The sequence below is a fragment of the Hemibagrus wyckioides genome, linkage group LG29 (assembly GCF_019097595.1).
Source record: "Hemibagrus wyckioides isolate EC202008001 linkage group LG29, SWU_Hwy_1.0, whole genome shotgun sequence".
Taxonomy (NCBI): Eukaryota; Metazoa; Chordata; class Actinopteri; order Siluriformes; family Bagridae; genus Hemibagrus; species Hemibagrus wyckioides.
In genome coordinates this window covers 12,277,450-12,300,544 of record NC_080738.1, presented here as the reverse complement: position 1 = coordinate 12,300,544, position 23,095 = coordinate 12,277,450, and the positions used below count along the sequence as shown (strand labels likewise).

Genomic DNA, 23,095 nt, shown 5'->3' with positions numbered 1-23,095 from the left:
GAACCCCTTTATTTTCCTCACAACTCTATTACCCGGGTTTGTGGCTTTTATTTATCATGTTTAGCAATGTTCGAAGCTTAAGTACATGTAGTATAAAATGGCATTTAGTATATATTTATTTAGAAAAAAAGGTCAATCCACAGCATCAATGCAAAGTCTAAGCAAAAAATCCATAGTCAAAGCAAAGCAAATTACTCACTGGACTAACAAATTGTGTTCAGATTAATGTTGATGAGTCATGCACTTTTTCTTTCACTTGACTAAAATGAATTGTTTATTACCTCCCTTTAATAATAAAAAAACATGCAATTTATATGTAGTTACTTAATAGTCCATGCAAAATAGAACAGTATTAATGCTTTTATTCCCATTCACTCAGATTAAAAATGTAATTTCATTGATGTTTTCTATGTTTTTACAACTGCCTTTCCTTAGGTTTCACTAGAGATTATTTACTTTGCTGCTTCATGTTTAGACACACTATCAAAAATCTTGAATTCGAATGAAAATCTAATAACCCCTTAGCCTACAAAAATGAAACTGCAGAATTTTGAAAAAGGTTTTTCATTTCGTGGAGTTGGTATAAAGCACAGTAAGACCCGGATACATAAGATTAGAGCAAAGGGGCATTGTCCATTAGGATATTTTCTCATCCAACAAAAAAAAGCTCCTGATGTGCTACTTAACAATTCAGCATTTAAAATACTGTTGGCCAATCAGATTGAAGCTCCTAAGATTTCTTTACTGTCATAAGGTGGAGGAGTGGAAGATGTTTGGCATGACAGCTCTCTTACATGCCAATGCCAGCTAAACTCGCCAAAACTCGAAGAACTGCTGATGATTTAGAGGTCCTTTTTCATTTTCTCTAGAGTACTTCAGAGTAAGTGAATATATATTATAATTTTTTATATTTAGTCAATGGATTCATTTGACCAATACAGATAATTGTTATCTTTAACAATTTATGCTAGTACAATTTGTTTTTCTCTATTAGGTTAAAAATCATTGAGTGGTGTTTAATATCATTGCATTCTTGCTTAAAGGTGACTGAGTTGTGGTATGGGATAGCTCTTACAACTGTAAGTTTTAGAGCCTGCTTTGGGGTGTAGCCCTCACCAGGGGCATTCCTAGGACTTGAAAACATCAGGGGCTGAGCCCGAAACATCAGGGCCTAATAAGGGAGAGAGGGCAAGCAAGAATAACACATTTTGTAAGGGCATTTTTATGTAATATTGTTTAATAATAAACACAAATTATGCAACTTTAGAAAATTTCTTTCAATCTTTTTTCTGACTCCTCCCATCATTTCAGAGTCTTGCTACTAAAAAAGGAGTTCATTAAATTCATTACATTTTCTCTCTCACACATGCAATATTATCTCTTTTACAGTGTGTGTGTGTGGAGTAGTGCCGTGTAGATCCTTTTTTATTATTATTATTTTACAATTTTCTATATTATACTTGCACCTCTTATTTCATTCCTCATTTATGCCGGCACTACTGTATGTATTATTCTTTGTTTAATTTTTATAGCCTCTCTTCTCTTCTCTTATTGTTCTCGCATCTCTCATCTGTCTTGCTGCTTGTATCTTGTCTACTTCATGCTCTTGGTGACTTTTCTATCCTATTTCTTTAAGGGGTGGAATCATCAGAGAGTATCTCCGAGACTTGACTTGAGCAAAACGGTCAATTACCATACTAGTATTTATAGTGCTGAGAATTCCTTTTTCTATTGACAGAACAGCTGAATGATGGAGTCTGTTCTGGTCCATTGTTCGCCTAAGTCATGTACATATTTTGACTTAAATACTGCATAAGTTGAACAATAGAAAGTCATGATGTTCAGACTGTAATGTCTTAGCGCTTTAACAGTTTATATTTTGTTTAGATATATCTTTAAGTTTATTTAATTTAAGGCTTTTGTACATATTGGGTATGGAATAATATTCAAAAGGGTCCTATATTTCAGAGGTTTTCATAATCATAATCATGGGCCTCCTTTCTGTCAGTCAAAATTGTGTAGAGTAAACGGCAACAGTGATCAACTAAAGCGATCTACATTTACTTAATTCCTCTACACCCTGGTGGCAAAATTAAAATTATCCGGGGCTTGACCCCTGAATGAATAGCCCTAGCGATGCCCCTGGCCCTCACTGTGAAGCCCATGACTTTGCAGTTGCAATTACCAGTTAGCTGTCTTACATTATTTAAGTTGGATTGCTTGGAGATTTCTCACTTGATTTCTTGCAGGTCATCTTAAAATATTTATTTAATTTTCCTTATTTCCTCAGTGCCACATCAGTTATGGGGAATTGCATGTTTCAGCTTTTGTCTCTCACAGGTGAGAGGAAAGCTCTGTAACTATTGTGAATAACCAACTCATGCTTTTTTGCTACACAGACAAAACCACTTAGATAGCTAGTGTGTTGATTTAAACTTAATAATTTTATCTGCAAAAGGCTGCTGTGGCTGCAGGCTTTTATTCCAAACCAAGCAGGTTTGTTAAATCAGACAACTTAGTCTAAAAAGCCATCAAATTAAAGAAGGGCATACTGGTCTGTGCATAGCTGTAACTAATTGACTCTTCCTTATTAACTACCTTATTAATGAATTAATTTTGTCAAATCATCTTCTTTTAATGCTGTGCAACAATTTGAGAGACTTCTAGCCTCTGCTCCTGGGACACTTAAAAATAGTTGTAAAACAGTTCCCCTGTTTGCGTTTGGTGTCCATGAATACCTGCCTAGCTTTCTCCTCCTTTTATTTCACTATTTACACGCAATTTTATAACTTGAAATTAAATAAACACAAATGAACTATCTTAGGAACATGCTCTGCACTTTAAAGGTGACTAACATTTACCAATAAATACTACCAGTCAAACGTTTGGACACACCTTCTAATTCCATGGTCTTTCCTGATGTTTATTTCTTTCTACATTGTAAAACAATGCTGAAGGCGGCCGAAATACACAACATTGTCCTTTGAACAGTTGATATTGAGATATGTCTGCTACTGATGCTCTGTAAAGCCTTCATAACGGCTCTAATCTGAGGTGCTGTTAATTGGTGATTTCTGAGGCTGGTAACTCTAAATGAACTTCTCCTCTGCAGCAGAGGTCAGTTTTGGTCTTGCTTTACTGGGATGGTCTTCATGTGAGCCAGTTTCATCATGGTGCTTGATGGGTTTTGCAAATGCACTTGACAATACTGTTCTTGCAAGAACTATTCCAGAACACCTGACCTTCGTGTCTTAAAATAACAACTGACTGTTTTTTATGGTCATTACATATGGATTACTTAAGTCCATGTGTGGTATTTCATAGTTTTGAAATCTCCAGTATTCTTCTAGAGTGTAGAAAATAAATCCCTAAACAAAAAACATTGAATTAAAAGGTGTCCAAACTTTTGACTGGTAGTGTACACTACATGCAAGTACGAAGTGTTTCTGAAACCTTTGTAAAACTGACAAAGATCTTTGGTTCAGCCTGGCTTACACATATTTACACACTATTTTAATTAAAGATTGATAAAAAAAGATTGATACCTGACCTAATGCCACAGGCAAAATTATCCGTAATTTTTCTAGTAAAATAAAATTGTGTTTCATATTTCTTTGTAAAAGAAAGAAAGAAAGAAAGAAAGAAAGAAAGAAAGAAAGAAAGAAAGAAAGAAAGAAAATCATCTTCCACAATGAAAAGCACAGATTAAATAAAGAAGCTAACAGATCTCTTTTTAACAGAACTAGTGTTGTTCTTCTAATCTGTCATCTACAGAAGTCTTCCTTTTCGTCTTGTCTGTACCGTATGAGTACATCCTAGTCCAACAGGGGAAAAATTGGAATGATGCTCGGACTTACTGCCAAGTCAAATACATTGACTTGGCTATTGCTGGAGTCAGTGATGACATGGTCAAGCTTCAAAATGAGGCACAGAAGCAACAATTGACTTCCAATGCTTGGATTGGCCTATACAATGCTATTAATAGCTGGCACTGGTCCCTGGGAAACCAGCCACTCGGAAATGTGACAGATTGGTGTGCCGGTGAGCCGACCTATGCAATGGAAGCTTGTGGTGGGATAAAGCCAAGCTGTTGGTTTGACTATTTTTGTACAGCAGCATTTCCCTTTGTGTGCTTTGATGGTGAGGAGCAATAATTCACTTTTATTCACATTTATTAGGAAATTAAGGATGTATTTACAAAAAAATGAATGTGCTTAGTGAACTTGTTATAAGGTGCCAAAAACGTTAACCATCTTAAAAACAGCTGGGCCTGTACGTCAAAAGGAGACACTAGACAAAATACTGCTGGATTAATAAAATTCAGACAGGAAATTTCACCTACATACACTCAGTCTGAGACCTTCCAATAGCGGGTACTAAGTATCATATACTTAACATCATTGTAGAAAATTAGAAAGTTTAATACAACTTAAAAGTTTTGATGCATTGGCAGATGGCTGTGATTGGTGGTATTGATTTAAAAGTGTCCATAGGAATCTAAGAGGATTCATTTTTGACCTATTTTACATAAAATCTGTATTTTTGAGATTTTAATGTTTGAAATTTGTATTTATTGTTCTGAAATTTTAAGTTCTAAAATACAAATAGACAAAATGGAAAAGATAGCTTCATGTTAGCAGTATTTATTGCAAACTGTGTCAAATATCAATTTCTGACTTATATATATCAAAAGCCCTCATCTTGTGTGTACACATGCATAGGAATATATCCAGGTGAATTTCACCACCCCTTGTTGTCAAGCAAGGAAATTAGAAACAACAATGAGCCTCAAAAACAGCAAACAGAATGATCTCTGTGAAACTGTATATCTGAAAATATAATTTTCATTTTCAATATCAAAGTTCTTTTTTTTAATTCCATAAAAAATAATAATCAGTTGTGCAATTCAAATATCAATATATACCATGATGCACTTTATTGCATTAGTCCTGATTATACACAAAATACTCTGATCCTTGAGTAAGTTGAAGAATTAGAACATTCAAGGATTAACATGTATAATGTCTGACAAATTAAAAAATGTCAATAAAATGTGAATGTTTTTAATTAAGCAACCTGTTTACATTTTAATTTTTGAATCAATAATTAATCGTGTGTTTTTCATTTTGACAGACAGGAACACTGGGTCCAGCAGATACATTGTTATTTCTACTTCTAAGTCTTTTTCTAATGCTCAGAGTTACTGCAGGCAATATCACACAGACCTGGCCAGTGTTACAACCATAGAGGAAAATACACTGATAAAAGGAAAAGTCTCTGGTGATGCTTGGATTGGTCTGTCCAGAGACACCTGGAAGTGGGTAGACCAGAGTACATTCTCTACCTTTAGTTGGGTGACAGGAAAACCAAACAATATAGGTTCATATGATAATTGTGGTAATTTTCTTAAAGGCCTTGTTGATGCTGCACCATGCTCTGATATAAAGCCTTTCTTCTGTCTCAGAGGTAAGCTAAAATACAATTCAGGCCCATATATTTTTTGCCCATATGTTTTTTCCAGACTTTTATAATGCAAGTTTACTTTTGTCTATGTTTATGTTTATATGCATTTCTGCCTTCAGATTTTACAAAAAAACAAACCATAAGAATGAAGATTAGATCGAATCAGGATATGAATGATCCTGCAGTGAATGCAGCAATCTCACAGATGGTGAGACAAATCCTCAGTCCTCTAATATACAATCCCCTCTTACAGCACGTGCAACATGAGGCACATGGTCTTTGTTGTAATTAGAATCTTTATGTTCAATTCAGTCTGAGTAGCATACAAATCTCACAAGTTTTTAATGTCTATATTCTGAATTATATAGTAATAAATGTCATATTTTGTTTTTCAGGTAAAGCAAAAACTGGAGGAACATGGGATATCAAATAACACCACAATAAAATGGATTGTGCAACCAGATGGCATGGTCTTTCAAAAGTTAAACGTAAATAATAATATTTTATAAATCAGTTAATTTGAGCATTCTGTTCTAGTGCTTTTTTGACTAAATTGCTACATGAACATCAGTTTCAACTTGTAAACATAGATAAGCATTAATATGCATTTTTTAATGACCATAAATGTTTAATGTGCATACAGAGGCCTGTAGGTCAAATGAGTTATCTCTTTGGTTTTACTTTATATTTCTGACCATGGACTGAATTTGATGGGACACCCACTCCTGGGAAAATGAGCAACTCTCTGGGGAACTGTCTTGTAGGCTCTTCATTTGTAAACAATCCTTTTAACTCAGTATGTTAAATAATCTGTTTGTAATCAGATGGAAAAGTCTTCATGTAAATACCTCAAAAAATACCTTGAATTTTAAATTGTTAGGAGAGGTTTTTCTAACCCTTCCCAGAGCGATGAACAGCAACAATTGCTTCTCAGAGATCTTTGCTGATGTCCTTTTTTTCTTGCCATGATGTAGACATGTATCTCAATGCTTCAGAATACAACACTGCTTTTATAGAGGTAGTTACACTTATTTATGATTAACTAAACTTCTGTATTTCTTATTAACACCTAGCCATTAACTCTCTTAATGATTGAGGATGTAGGAAGGGTGCAAATCTTTTTTCACTGGATTCTAAATGTTGATTTAGTTTTTGGGAAAAATTACTACATATTGAAGTCTCTGTTTTTTCTTTATTTTTTAGTTGGTGAGGGCTACACAATTGTTATTTAATCTGTGTAAGAAGTATAGTTTTGCTGTATGAAAATTGTTCATAAGTAGTTAATGGTTGTAAACATGTGTATCTTTCAATGAATATACACTTTTGATGTTGATGCAATGTTAAATGAATAAATATGGTTATATCTGTTTTTAGGTATGTGCTTGCATTATATACAGTCATGTATGACTAGGCATCTCTATACAGTACAGCAAGCTCATGACAAAAAAAACTCATGCTTGCCAGGATGAAGCGAACTCTGAAAATGAAATAATGAGAAAATGAAATAATTATGAACATACCATTAAAAACACCTAAACTAAGGCTGAAATTAATCAAAAGTGCAATGTGTGGAATCCAATATAAATATTAATATCACACAAATTCAAATTACAGAATACTCCAAAATGGCCCATAAGTGATGTGAACCAACCTTTATTATACTTACAAAATAATGTTTAAGAACATATTCAACCCCCAGTTCCACCATTTAATTAAATTAAAGTGTACTCTTTAAAAATGGCTGATAGTTTAAAATACATGGATAGTGCTATAATTACAAAGCACAAATATACACTACTCACAAAAAGTTAAGGATATTCGGCTCTTTATCATGCTGTTCACATTTTGACATCATGAGACCAAGATGACACCTAACAATTGATCAACACTACCTCACCATTGCAAGGCTTCAAACAGGATGTTCTCAGAGGGCCACTGAGCTTAGAGTGTCACAGAGTGTCATCAGCAGGTTGTGACAGAGATACAGAGAGACTGGAAGAGTCACAGAAAGGCATAGACGTGGACATCCTTTGGCCACATCCCACAATGATGACCGCTTCATTGTGAACACTTGCAGGTCGTCTAGCACACAGACCACGCTGATGTAAATGGTTTCGAATGGTCTTACTTGACACTTGGGTGCCTCTCACCTCCCTTAAATGTGCCTGGATTTGAGTGGCATTCATCATCTGGTTCCGCAGGGCACTGTTCACAATGAAGCGGACATCATTTTGGGATGTGGCCAAAGGACATCCACGTCTATGGCTTTCTGTGACCACACCACCAGGCACAGGCATCAGGCCAAAGGAAAGATACATTATGCTGAAATTAGCATGCATGCTACTTAAATGTCCATAAAATCCCAGAAGTAACCAGCCCGGAATGTGACTCAATACTCGGGTGAAGGTTCCCTCAGTTGGGTATGAGAGGGCATAGCAGTTTGGGATATTACAAAGCCCCAACCCCCCAGATGCAGAATATCCAGAATATCAGCTGCATTGACCGGGGACCATTCTGCGGGGCCATACCACTCCCAGTCTACCAGGTATTGAAGAATACCTCTCCAGCATCTTGAGCCGATGATAGAGTGCACTAGGTAAGCTAGGGCCCCTTTAGTGTCTAGTGGGATGGTGGGTCAGAGGTTGTGCTTTCTTGGTTGGGTGGGACATTCCTTGTCCTGGTACATGTCCAATCTTATAATTTGGGTGTGGCCATCTTCAACAAGCTGCAACATAGCTTCCATGGCAGTAGGCAGGCCCTTCAGAGGTATAAGACTGCAGGCTTTGGAAAATCTGTTGATGGCTACAAGGATCATGGTGTAACCATTGCAACTAGGGAGGTCTGTGATAAAGTCAACAGAGATGTGCGACCAGGGACATTGAGGCAATGGGAGTGGTTCCAGTAGCCCCACTGGGAGTTTCTGACTGGACTTGGATTGGGCACATGCCTGACATGCTTTGACGTATGTGTCATGAGCTAGAGAGGGCCACCAGAAGGCATTCTTGTGTCTGGATGTGATTCTGTGGATGTCTGGATGGCCTGAACTGCGTGCTGCATGAGCCGAGTGAATAACCCAGAGACGTAAATCAGGGGGTACAAATTGTTTAGAAGGGGGACACTCCGGTGGTGGGGGTTAAATCATTGAGCTTCATCCTGGGGTGGTATGTCACAGTAAATTTAAAGCATGTGAAGAACAGAGCCCATCAGGCCTGGCAGGGGTGGAATCACTTGCCATTTCTAATGTATTCAAGATTCTTGTGGTCAGTGATCACCCTGAATGGGTGTTTTGCCCCCTTTAGCCAATAATGCTATTTCTCTGAGGCCTCCTTAATGGACAATAGCTCATGGTTGCCAGTGGCATAGTTGGCTTCAGCAGGAGTTAACTTGCATTAGTAGAAGGCACAAAGGAAGAGTGGTTAGCTATGCCGCTGGGAGAGGATTGCCCCAATTTCTCAGCTAGAGGTATCCACTTCCACTAAGATTGGTGTGCTTCGGTCTGGGTGTTTCAGGATGAAGCTGTTGTAAAGCAGGTTTTTAGTTTTTAAAAACATTGGAATTTTTTGTCCACTGCAGTTTCTAGGGATTGCACCAAAGGAGTTGAATGATTGGGGAGGCCACTGAAATGTAATTTCAGATGAACTGGCAATAAAAGTTCCCGGGACATGCTGTAATTCTTTGACTGTGGTAGTTAGGGCTCATGCCTTACTTAAATCCATTTCTACTCCACCTTTCTACTCCAAAATGTGATGGAGTTCCCATGAAATTCGCACATCTCAGCCTTAACTTAGAGTTTGTGCTGCAGGTGGCATGAGAGTACTGTGCTTACAAGACACACATGGTTGTTCAGAGAGTTGTCATCCATATAGACAATCACATTGCAGTTGAGCAAGTCTCTAAAAATCTCATTTATGAAAGCTTGAAAAATGGCTGGTGCATTAGTTAGTCCATACCGCATTACTAAATACTCATAGTGTCATCTTGTGGTGTGGAAGGCTGTTTTCCATTCATCACCCTCCTTGATTCTGATAAGGTTGTATGTGCTCCTTAAGTCCAGTTTAGTGAATATTTGTGCCTCCCGTAGTTGTTCAAATGGGTAATGTACTGTGAGGGAGTTGAGACCTCTGCAATCAATATATGATCGGAGACCTCCATCCTTCTTCTCAACAAAAAAGAAGCCTGCGGCAGCAGGGGAGATGGCCAGACAGATGTATCTAGCTGCGAGAGCCTTCTCAATGTACTCCTCAAAAGCTTGGATTTTGGGTTTAATAGAGAGTATATCGGCATTTTGGGGGCATGGCATTAGGCAATATGTCGATAGAACAGTTTTATGGCCGGTGAGGTGGAAGATTGATGGCTTTTTCTTTGCTAAAATCGTCCTTTAGCTCAGTGTACTCTATGGAAACCAGAGTTTGTGCATGAAGTTCAGGCCTTTCCACAGAGATAGTTAGGCATGGATGGGTTAAATGGTTGTGGAAGCATTGGTTTAGGCAGTAAGGGGACCACTAGACAAGTTCTTTGTTCTTTCATGCAATTACATGGTTGTGTACCTAGAGCCATGGGAACCACAAGATGATTGGTTTGGCAGGAGAGGAAGTGACATACAGAGAAAGCTGTTCTTGGTGAAAAAAGTCTGACATGGAGAATGATGGGGACGGTTTGGCAGGTGATGTGCACAGCAAAAACACAATTGGAGTTGGCTGTGATGTTAATGTTCTTCAGGGGAGACACATTTATGATGTAACTGCATGGGTAACTGCACCTGCCAGGTGGTGTTTAACTTTACTCTGAACCTGGTGGGAAACTGGATGTCCCCACTGAAGCATTGTTGGCACATCAGGTTGTCGAGTTTAGTGGCCATGGTGATGTACTTAGACAGAGGAGTGTTGAAGTCCTGGCAGGCTAGTTCAGCTTGTAAGGCTGGACATAGTCCTTTGCAGAAGACAGTGTGGACAGAGAGTACATTCCACCTGCTTTGGGCTGCAAAGGTGTGGAACTTCAGATATAGAACCTTGGTGAAACTGGAGGAGTTGTACAGCAATATATCGGCCACCTGCAGGGTATTCAAACACCTCTTGTATCATGCTAGAGAAGTGAGCAGCAGACACTCTTACCTGTGGGTCATTGTCCCATGCAGCCGAAGCCCAATCCAGTGCTTTTCATATTAGCAATGACATGAGAAAGACACAATTAGTACTTTCATCTTGATAGACATCAGGCTGGTAGGAAAAGAAGATGTCACATTGCCATTGAAATCCTCTGCAATGGACCACTGAGCCAAGTTTCTCAGGAAGAGACATGCCATTTTACTGTGGGGAGAAGTCTGTGGGTGAGGGGGGAGCCTGCTGCTGTGGTTGATTCTGTCAGATCTGGGTGTTTTCTGCTTGTAATGTGGTTATCTATTCCTGTTCCACTGGATCCATTGGAGGCAAAGTATTCTGTAACAATGGCTCAAAGGTGGAGGATATTTAGATCCAAATGCAAAGTTTAATAACCACACATGAAGCAAACAAATATAAAACGAGAATCAAGAGAACAGTGATGGAAAAAACAGGAAAAAACGTCAAAACCCAAGCAACAAATCTAAAAGGAAAACAAATCCAAAAAATGCATAGCAAAATTTTCAGCCTGGGAGGAAGGAATGAGGAGAAGAAGGAAGTCTGTAATTTTCTGACTTAGTGCTTTTGGTTCTTCATTATTTTGAGAGAAAACAGTTATTTTGATGAAATATGGTCTCTGTCACCCCACAAGTATTAGATTTGAGTAACACTTACTTGGATTTGAGAATTGCCAGGAGAGAGAATGAAAGGTTTTAGTCCACCATTGTGTACTATTTGTATGATAGCATATAAATAAATGGACTTGAACCATTTCTGTACTGAGTCTGTGCCATTTGGAGCTGCAACTTCTTAAGGTGAGAGATAACAATACTATTTGTTATTATATCTCTGCTTTGGCACAGGTTTATAAAATGGATTAGTTCCAATACTGGGCACACATTGGCCCTAATTTAGTGTCTTTGGTCCTAATTTTGTGCATTTATGTACATTTGTTGTCTGCAATCAGTAGCCTGGTTCATATTACCTGATCCATTAGGAGTAAGGATGGGACCCATTTCTTAAATCAGACAGCATTAATAGAGCACATACTTTCATTAAAAATAGTTTGTTTAGAGATATTCTTTAGTACGAATTTTAAAAACATAACACAACACATAACTTGTTGACTAACTTATAGTGTTTTTAAATAATTGCATAGCACACAAAAAAAAGGTCAGTATCAGGTCAGTCAGGATTATAAATAGAATAATAAAAATATTACACCAGTCAGATAGTACAAATATTATGCATCTCATAAAAAGTAATTTAATGTCTTATAATAAATAATCATTTAAACAAAGCCCACATATGGCTGTGTGGGTCAGATGTCTTCAGACATAGAGTTGCCATATATCATTAAGGAACTCATTACCATTAAAGGTCCTTCTAAGTGCATGGCTGCAGATGAATATTTAGTAGCCCAGAGCACCATCTGCTGGTCATAGAAGTGCAATAAGTATCACTTCACAAGCAAGTATGAGTGTTTTGAATTAACCTTCGATTACATTCACTTTATTTAAAGATTACAGAACCCATCCTCTTGGGAACTTTTAGTAAATGAAGATCCATTCATCATTGGAACTCCTGCAGATGCTGACTGTAAAATACTGCCATTCATTATTGTAGTAAAAGAACTTCACCTGGCTACAGTATGTATGTAACCCGGTTCCCTGAGAAGGGAACGAGACGCTGCATCTTGGCTGATGCTATAGGAACACTTCTATGTGGAAATTGTGTCTAAAGCTCTGTGTGAAATCACGGCAATTTATCGACTTGGGTAGGCCATGTGGCAAGACCATAAAAGGGCATCTACGTCACATCACTACAGCTTCTACTTGTCTGAAGGAAGCATGAGTGGATGCCTGTGGTGTGGCTAGCGACACAGCATTTCATTCCCTTCTCAGGGAACCAGGTTACATACATAACCTGATGTAGTTCCCTTTTGAGGGAACTCAACGCTCCGTCACAGCTGGTGCTATGGGAATGCCGATACCAATGCCGCTACATGCGGGGAGATGTCTGTCTCGGAGGTCATGAAAGAGCACAAACAAGCCAGGAGCATAGCATCATTAGCCCTGTAAGACGCAGGACACAGGAGTGGGGTCCAGGTCTAGGTTATAGAACCTGATAAAGGTGTGCGGAGAGGATCAACTGGCCACAGCACAAACATCCTGGGGGGATTTCCCCTGGACAAGGTGATACACCTAGTGGAGTGAGCTGTAAACCCTAAAGGTGAAGCCACATAGCACACCTCATAGGCCTAGGAGATAGCTACCACTACCCAGCACAAGGTGCTGCTTGGTGACCAGATTGCTTTTGTTGCGGCCGCCAAAGCAGTCAAAAAGGGAGAGGACCTATGCCTTACACTTGAGCAATAGGTGTAAGTCCCAAGAACATGAACTGGGCACAGCAGGTGCAGTCTCTCCTGCTCTGCCTACTTGTGGGGCGGAGGGCAGAAGGCCTGCAGAAAGGCTGGATGACTGGCTTATAGCAGAGCCATTTCCAGGGTCAGAAACTCCTCAAACCCCATTGTCTCAAAGGGGGCTTGGAGAAGCCCCCCCAGGAACACTTAGAGGTCCTAGGAGGGGAGACACAGTCTAAGCCACCACAAGCCTCAGCCACCTGGCTTTGTGCAGGAGTTGAGAGACCAGAGAACAGGCATGTGACTCGCAGCAATGGTTGGCATGTCTGCAGGAACTCTAGCACTGTACTAATAGGGCTGTGAACTAGATCCTGATCACGACAATTACACCAAAAGTTCTAAATAGTCTCCACAACCTCCATTGGGAGAACAGAGTCTAGGAACTGGTCCACCTCAGGGGCCAGACCAGCGGTTCTAAATCTCAGGGCGGGGGTGGAGAATCACCCATGCACCAGAGAGAGGAGGCTCCTCCTGATGTGAATCTCCCAAGGAGCACAATCCAGAAGGGAAAAGAGAAAATCACAGGGCACAGTGGGTCGACTCCTCAGATGCGAACATAGCCACTTCTGGCCAAAAATTGCCATATGCATTCCACCACCTGGGTGGAAATGCCATTTCCAGACCTCAGCCCCTGCCTCAGCAGGAAGCCTGCTTCCCGAAGCTCTCAGTGAGAGAAATATGGTCTCTACCCAGGGCCAGACCCAACCTGAACAGGGGCCACAAACACAGATCGACCTAATGATTGAATAAGGGAAACCTAAGGGAAACCTCCAAAGGTAGCCCCTGGCCATGAGCAGGGTGGCCATCTAGGGCCAATCCCCAGCTTGAGAGGGGGGCACCTGTCGAAGGATTCCTGTGTCAAGGACACGCCGAGGACCAGAGTGGGACCTAAGGTGAGAAACCAGGGTCTGTCCACATAAGAAGGGTATGAAGCTCTTGGCACTTGAGACACTGAAAAGGGTGTCTGTGGATGTGAAAACCCCTGCACCTGAGCCAGAGTTGAAACAGTCTCATGTGTAGCAGATCCAAAGGAATAGCTTTTGGACAGTCATGAGCTGAGCACCCTCTAAGCCTGAGAGGCAGAAAGGCATTGGCCTAGTCAGATTTTAAAGTCAGATCTTTATGGCAGAAAGGATGGAATTCCCCAGAGCGGGAGACAGACGTCCCTGCATCATGACTGAGTCCCAAACTATCCCCAAGAAGATGGTTTTGAGAAAGGGAGAAAGTACACACTTCATTGGGTTGAGGCCTAGGGACCTCATGTGGGCCAGCACAGCATCTCAAATTGAGTACATGGATGCTCTGGGGTGCAGTAATGCCAGAGCAGTTTCTAAAAAGACTAGGCCTAAAAGGAGAACCCAGCACTGGTATGCTTCACCCCAAAAGCAAACCAGGGGGTTCTCCTTTGCTCTGGCGAGATGCATATGTGAAGGAGGAATGAGGTTCTGTCTATGCCATCAACAGTAGCACACCCTTAAAGAAGGAGAATGGGAGGCAAACTGGATTCTGTAGACTTTTCCCACAGAACCTATTTTGGTGCACCTGGCAGAAGCTTATAATTAAATATAATTAATTAAATTATTAAATATAATAATATAATAATTTAAAATAAACAGAAAAAGCTGTTTTTACAGCATAAAATTTTCAGTTATGTTCTTGACTACAGCCCTATGTTCCAATTCTCAATGGCTAGAAATTATCTTTATTCCAAAATCATCAATATTTTTATTGCAAAAACATTTACTTTTTTATATTGTGCTGTAAAAAATATTGAATTGTAAAATTACAGGAAAAAAACTATAAAATGTTGAAATGATATTGATGTTGTGTTAAACATAATCAAAGGATTTTGCCTTTCAAATGATAGTAGGAAGAGTCAAGACAAATTTACATATGATCTCTCTTCTTTTTTGTTCACTTAGTAAACCTGAACTCCATTGACCTCTTATTAAGATAATAAGACAAAGAGCTTGTCTTTTATGAGAGAACACAGACTGGCTCCCACCTCAATGTCCTCCAACAATACTTTTTGCAATATTTCAAGATCCAACAAGATTTCATATGATTTTATTTCAATAATGTCTTGCTTCTCAACACTCTTTTATAAAGACATGCTAACAGCAAACTTCCATAAAGTCTGCTATTTCTACACTGAGGAACCATCACTATGAGCTAACAGTCACATTCTATAATAAATGACCATATCTTTATCCAATATCTTTATCTTTCAGAAAAATTTGTTCATATCAGGGGTCAATGATTATTTGCATTGCTTAAATATTTGCATTGCTGCTTTGGCTCACTAAATATTAGAACCAAGCTGGTTTAATGGGGAAACATGGGTGAAATGGATTACCCAAATACAAGCAATCTACTGTATTTTCAATATTAATAAAATATAATAATTTAAAATAAACAGAAAAAGCTATTTTTTAACAGCATAAAATTTAAATTTTTATAGTACTACCAAGGGTTGGGCTCAAAAGCTCTTACTCTCTAGCTAGCTCAGAACTGTGTCATTTTGGATAGAAGACATAGAAATTGGTTAATTTGGATCATTGTATTCCACATGGTCTCCTTCCATAAAAGACTATCGAAGTAAAATAGCAACAGATGTATTTAAAGCAAAAAAAAAGGTGTTGAAGAGCATTAACTGAAAAAAAAATGCATCGTATTAACAGTGCTTGGATTTTAAGCTTCTGAAATTCAATATGGCTGCATAATTAAGCTGTGAATTTTTCAAGTGGAGACACAATATTGTTTAAAATTTCAATATTAAATATTCAATTATTGTAAAATACAACTTTCTCAATTTCATTGTTCAAAATTTCAATACTAAATATTCTGATTTTTAAAATACAAAAGTGAATAATTAACATGACATTTTGGTGTGTATTATTTTGCTTCTACAAATTTGATTGATTCAAAGTGATTCAAATTCGCCAATAAATTCAATGTTGCACATCCGGGTATCGCAGGAAGAGCAATCGAACATGGATGCATAATCAACACCTGCTGCTCTTCTGCTTCACTGGCAGGTGGTGCAAGCGACTTTGATGGGATAATAGCAACAGGTGGACTGAGGCTATCACATCACACTCAGGGATTTGTCAAAATGGGCCAATTGGTGTAAGTACTGTACCTTAAGCAATGAAATGAAGAAATGAAAAACCATGGTAATTTTTAGTAACAATGGTTGTACTACAGCAACCATGTTTTTTTGTTTGTTTCAACTGTAGGCAAACCATGTTCTTTGTTTGTAAACCATTGTAAACCATTGTTAGCAATGTTTCCATTTGTTGTTAATAGACATATGTTAATAATAACTGCTTATAAAAACAAATACAGTTAAACAATGCTTTCGTGTCTTCATTGGCTTAAGGTACAGTACTTACATCTTGGTGCATTTTGGCAAAACCCTGAGTGTGATGTGATAGCCTCGGTCCACCTGTTGCTATCTCATCAAACTCACTTGCACCACCTTCTGGTGAAGCGGACAAGCAGCAGCTTTTTTTTGCTTCAAATACTTGGCTCTATTTTACTTCCATAGTCTTCTTTTCAAAACAGCCTCAATTTTCAATGTTGGAAACCTTCATTGTGACTGAATTTAGAACTTATTTAGACTCGGTCTTAGCTTGATCTCAACTATTTCTGTTCTTGACTACAGCCCTATGTTCCAATTCTCAATGGCTAGAAATTGTATTTATTCCAAATTCATCATTATAAAAAACATTTATTTTTTTAAATTGTGCTGTAAAAATATTGGATTGTAAAAACACAGGGGAAAAAATGCTGACATGATGTTGTGTAAAACAAAGGATTTTTTCTTTTAAATGATAGTAGGAAGAGTCAAAAGACAAATTTACATATGATCTATCCTCCTTTTTGTTCACTTAAGTAAACCTGAACTCCATCCATCCATCCATCCATCCATTGTTTATACCTGCTTTATTCCTAATTAGGGTTACGAGAATCTGCTGGAGCCTATCCCAGCACACATTGGGCGAAAGGCAGGGATACACCCTGGACAGGTTGCCAGTCCATCACAGGGCCACATATAGACAGACAACCACACACACTCACTCATTTAGAATTACCAATCAACCTACATGTTATTGGGCTGTCGGAGGAAACCGGAGTACCCGGAGTAAACCCACACAGGCTCAGGGAGAACATGCAAACTCCACACAGAGAGTCCCCTGCCTGTTCGAACCCGGGATTCGAACCTAGGACCTTCTTGCTGTGAGGCAACATTTGTTCATTTTTTTTTTTTTTACTTTTAAAAAATGGATAGTGTTATTTATTTTTCAAATAATTTATTTAAAAAAATTTGGATATTGTGACCAAATTAGCCATGCATGACCCAACCTGGATGAGTAATATGATATTGCTCAATATGAATACATTCTCACCCTTTTCACACGTGTGGTGAACACATCCATCAACCAAACACACACAAACACACACACACACAAACTTTTCCTTTGCTTCATCCTATGTATGCTTTCTATACATGCTACTTCTAAATCACCAGTGATCCAGACCATTTCTGCTCTCTTTGGCTGGCTTGGGATTGCAATAGCCAAATGTGTTGCACTCAAACTCCATCAGCAAGCTATGAATTTCAACAAAATAGACTTCACGTTAAAATTAGAATGATTTGACAATTGCACTTTTTGACTATATAGTATAATTTTATAGTTGTTCTTTCAGCTGCTGCCTGTTCGGGGTTGCCACAGCATATTATCTGGTCCACATATTTGATTTGGATGGCCTTCCTGATGCATCCCTGCCCGGGAATCAAACCCAGTCCATGGCAACAAGAGCACTGGATCCTGCTGCTGTACCATGTGGAAAATATTTTTATCCGATACTATAACACTCTATTTAATACTACTCAATTAATACTTTGCTGTTATCTGACTCCAACTCCACATTGACCCGACAGCTCAGTCAAGCAAGGCTCTAACTAAAAAAAAGCCAAACTGCCCAGACTGGATGAATGCAGATACAGTGCTGGTTACAAGAATTGAGCTGCTCATGAGTGAACATCCCAACAACCTCCATAATAATCATCACAAAACATAGCCTTTTTATTCTTTTCTCTTATCTTTTCATAATATTCAAACCAAACCCTCTTTACAGAGAAAATCCCACCTATTTTCTTCCTGAAATATCAGGTTCTTTTTTGGACACCATTATCTCTTACTTTTTAACTCTTACACGTTCCATTATAATCAGACTTCCAAGGTCAGTTATAAAAATAGTGGGCATCTGTGCACTTATCAGTAGGACTCTTCCAGCTTGATTTCATTAAACAGTTCATTTTGACCTCTGACGACAGCATGGGTATGCTTCAGGCCACTGCTCTGTCTTAAATTGCTTAGCTTTAATTCATTGCAAACAATGCACTTCTACACCTGTTGTAGTGTTAGTCGCAGTTTTCTCCCAATTATCCCTAACTCTATCTCCTGCCACCCTTGGCTTCCTATGGTGCACTGCGCTTCTGCTCAGTACCTTGGGCACAGCTCCAACCCCGGCCATACCCAGATTGAAACTCCGTCCAAGTCTCATCTACTGTCAACAAAGTCTGCCAGACGGACATTACTCCCACTGCTACTGATTCTACACAGGCCGTACAATCTCGCACCCAAACATCGTAGTGTTAAACCCTTTGTTGTTAAAACTAAATAGAGGTGTCCAATAAATTAAAGTGGTGCCTGACAACCCAAAGCATACTGTCCTCTGATTATTTTACACAAACACAAACAAGAATGCTTTCAAAAACACTTTAAATGCTCTGAACCATTCAAAAATCACTCCCACAACCATCAGAAGGATATAGTACACAGTTATAGAAGGGAAATTGTTTATAATCATACTGTACCATCAGGTGTCACCCAGAGGTTCTTTCCCCATCATGCTGTGTACATGTTAGAACTGGCTCAAATGTTTTCTGGAGAAGCAGAAGATGGATAGGTTTTTTCTAAAACGTTTTTAAAATTGTGCTGTAAAAATTCTAAAAAGATGGGAAAACATCATAGTAAAAACATCATCAAAGGATTTTGCCTTTCAAATGATGGTAGGAAACGTCAAGACAAATGTAAATATGATCTATCCTCCTTTTTATTTACTTAAGTAAACCTGAACTCCTTTAACCTCATATTGAAATGATTACATAAAGATAGTCATTTATGAGTGAACACAGACTGGCTCCCACCTCAGTGCCCAGCTTATTCTCCCTCAGCTGTTGTTATTTCTATGGGTGCAATTTATTTAAACATTTGTTCTTTTCTTTCTTTCTTTGTTTTTAGGATAGTGTTATTTATTTTTCAAATAATTTGGTCAAATTATTTGGATATTGTGACCAAATATATTAGCTATAATAGCCATGCAAGACCCAACCTGGATGAGTAATATGATATTGCTCAATATGAATACATTCTCACCCTTTTTACACATGTGGTGAACACATCCATAAACCAAACGAACACACACACACCCAAAGACTTTTCCTTTGCTTCATCCTATGTATGGTGGATCTCAACTAGTTCTGTTCTTGACTACAGCCCTATGTTCCAATTCTCAATGGCTATTTATTTATTATATTTATTGCTAAAACATCTTTTAAATTGTGCTGTAAAAATATTGGATTGTAAAAATACATGAAAAAACTATAAAATGCTGACATGATGTTGTGTTAACCATCATCAAAGGATTTTGCCTTCCAAATGATAGTAGGAAGAGTCAAGACAAATTTACATATGATCTATACCCTCCTTTATGTTCACTTGAAAACCTGAACTCCTTTGACCTCTTATTAAGATGATTATATAAAGATATTGTCATTTATGAAAGAATACAGACTGGCTCCCACCTCAATGCCCATCTTATTCTCCTTATTTCTGTGGCCCCAATGTGTCTGAAACACCATGATCTAGAGGGTTCTCAGAGTCTGCCAAATGCCATAAATGTAGTGTTTACCACGTTTGTTTGTACAGACTCCAACATTCCTTTTTGCAATATTTTGAGATCCAAGCAAGATTTCATATGATTTAATTTCAATAATGTCTTGCTTCTCAACATTTTTTTTTTATAAAGACATGCTTCTAGCAAACTTCCATAAAATCTGGTATTTCTACACTGAGGAACCATCACTATAAGGTAACAGTCAGTACACATTCTATAATAAATGGTAATCTACTGTAAAAAGGTAATCTACTGTATTTTCAATATAAATAAAATATAATAATTTAAAATAAACAGAAAAAAGCTAAAAAAAAAAAAAAAAACAGCTTTTTTACATTATAAAAGTTTCAATTTATGTAGTAGTACCAAGGGTTGGGCTCAAAAGCTCTTACTCTCTAGCTAGCTCAGAACTGTGTCATTTTGGATAGAAGACAGATCTAAAATCCTTTAATAAAATCATCCAATCTGATTGTGGACGCATTTTCTTTCCAAGGGTGATCAACAGGAATGTTAACAATTCCACCGCTAAATCTGAACCAATCGCATTCACAGCCTGACCAGATAGCAACCCCGCTATCCAGTCTGGTGTAGTCATGCGCAGAAGAATCACGTCAATGTTCGCTCTAATCTCGCAGCAACTGCAGTAGACTCCCGCAAACATCCGTCCACCCATCATGCGTGTTGCTCGCCCATGGGGCTCCACGAACCGATAACCCTTCTGGCATTACTCACAACATTACACCTTCACACAGCCATAGGCCACCACGCTGTATACAGAGCACTCCTTACTGGAAACACTGGCGCAGAATCTCTTCTTCTTCTCGCTTCTCGTTAAGCCAGTTCCAATTTCGCACACACCGTGCTGCCATTGCACACATAGTGCTGCCACTTCACATGATGCTGCCCTTCACACCTGTGCCCAGTCACAGCTGCTCTTTTAAAGAAACGAGCGCTAATCTATCGCTAATCCATCATCCATCCCATCGCTAGTCCAATTAACCTGAATACGCATGGGGCTTGGAATACTGCCTACAACAAGAAAAGAAAACACAGCAACCCACTCAAAAGCAAAACACCCAAAGCAAGCACAATGCACAAAAAAAGAAAATACACACATATATACACAAAACAAACACCATGCAACACAACCAATTCTCTCCTTATCACACATGCATGCAACTGTAATTAGCAATAACAATTTACTGCTGATTAATTTCACTTGCATTTACCTTTACTATTAGTGCCATGTGAATTGAAAAAAAATAATACTTCTTCTGCATCTTCAAAAAAGGTTTGAGCCAATCTTAACATGATGTACAGTGCACAACATGATGAGGAAAGCCTATCTCAACATAAATTGTTGTGATTCCTATTAAACCAACTTGTAAATATTTGGTTAAGCTATCTTACGGAAACCTTAAGTTTTACAGCCTGCTTTGGGGTATAGCCCTCGACTAAGGAGTTGCGATTATCAGTTAGCAGTCTTACACTATTTAAGTTGGATTGCCTGGTAATCTCAAAATATTTATATTTTATTTTCCTTATTTCCTCAGTGCCAATTCAGTGATGGGGAATCACGTGTTTCAACTTCATTTCGTCTCTGACAGGTGAGACGAAATTAATTCCTCTTTTTTCAAAGACTAAAACTATGTCAAATATTTTGTCAAATCATATTCTTTTAATGCTGTGCAACAGTTTAAGAGACCTACACCAGGTTACATTTGTAACCCAGTTCCCTGAGAAGGGAACAAGATGCTGTGTCATGACTGACACTATCGAGGACTATGTCGAGGAAGTTGTGTCTGAAGCTCTGTGTGCACACACAGCAATTTACTGGCTCAGATAGGACATGTGACGGAGGAATATGTGCCAGCAAGTCCATATAAGGGTATCTACGTCACATCAGTCCAATGGCCATAAGTTGTCAGGGCCCTTACCAGGGCAAAGCAAGTGCAGCCTATCCTGTTCCACCAACTCATGGGGCAGAGGACAGAAGGCCTGCAGGATGACTGGACGACCGCCCATCCTGGGTACCTTGGGAACATATCCCACCCTGGTGTGCAGGAAAGCCTTGGACATGCCAGGGGTAAATTCCAGGCAGATGGAGGCGACTGATAAAGTCTGCAGACCTCCTACCCTTCAAAAGGAGGACAAGGCTAAGAGCAGAGCCGTTTTCAGGGTCTGAAACTTCTCAGAGGCTGACTCCATGGGCTCAAAGAGGGCTTGCAGCAGCCCCTCCAGGACCATAGAGAGGTCCCAGGAGGGGTGGAGTGGTCTGCAGGAAGGCCTCAGCTGCCTGGTACTGCGCAGAAAACGATAGACCAGAGGGTGCCTACCCAAGGAGGCCCCAAGGATAAGGATATAATGGCGGCCAGGTACACTTTTAAAGTAGAGGGGGACAGGCCCTGAAAAAGGCGAGACTGCAGACTGAATTCCAGCACTGTACTGACCAGGCAGTGCACCGGGTCCTGATCGCACTGACCGCACCAGAGACTAAAAAGCCTCCACTTCAGAGCATACAGCTTCCTAGTGGAGGGAGCCCTAGCATTCAACCGAGTCTCCACTATCTCAGATGAGAGGCCTGGTCTAGCAGGGAGACAAGGTTCGCAAACCAAACTCAAGCAGGCCAGTGGGGAGCCACTAGAAGAAGGTGGACCCGATCATGGCACACTCTGGCTAGGACTTCTGGGAGCAGAGCTACTGGAGGAAATGCATATAGATGCAGCCTTGGCCAGATCTGTACCAGAGCATCCAGGCCCAGAGGGGAGAGGGAATACCACAGCAAACAATGGGTCGACTCCTTGGAGGTGAACAGATCCACTTCCGCACTGCTGAAAATCTGCCAGTTGCTCTCCACCACCTGTGGATGGAGCGGCCACTACCCGGGCCTCAGTACCTGCCTCGACAGGAAGTCTGCCTCACAATTTATGCACAATTTATGTTAAATCACCCTCAGTGAAAGAAGCCTGGTCTCTGCCCAGAGCAGGATCTGCTGTGTCAACCTGAACAGAGGGCATGAACACAGACCGCCCTGATGGTTGATATTAGAACTACTGTGGTGCTGTCTGTGCTCACCAACACATGGAAGCCCCTGGGGTGTGGGAGAAAGTGTTTCAATGCTAGAAACATGGTCCTCATGGCAATT

General features: G+C 39.3%; 1 protein-coding gene across 1 annotated transcript; it reads left to right on the top strand.

Annotated features, from left to right (window-relative positions):
* Nucleotides 1-668: 668 nt before the first annotated feature.
* Nucleotides 669-6,706, top strand: LOC131348962 (putative C-type lectin domain family 20 member A). The gene is made up of 6 exons (XM_058384221.1): nt 669-880; nt 2,291-2,340; nt 3,775-4,140; nt 5,134-5,466; nt 5,583-5,671; nt 5,859-6,706. The coding sequence occupies exons 2-6, from the start codon at nt 2,304-2,306 to the stop codon at nt 5,970-5,972; spliced, it is 939 nt and encodes a 312-aa protein (XP_058240204.1). The 5' UTR covers nt 669-880; nt 2,291-2,303; the 3' UTR covers nt 5,973-6,706.
* Nucleotides 6,707-23,095: the final 16,389 nt, after the last annotated feature.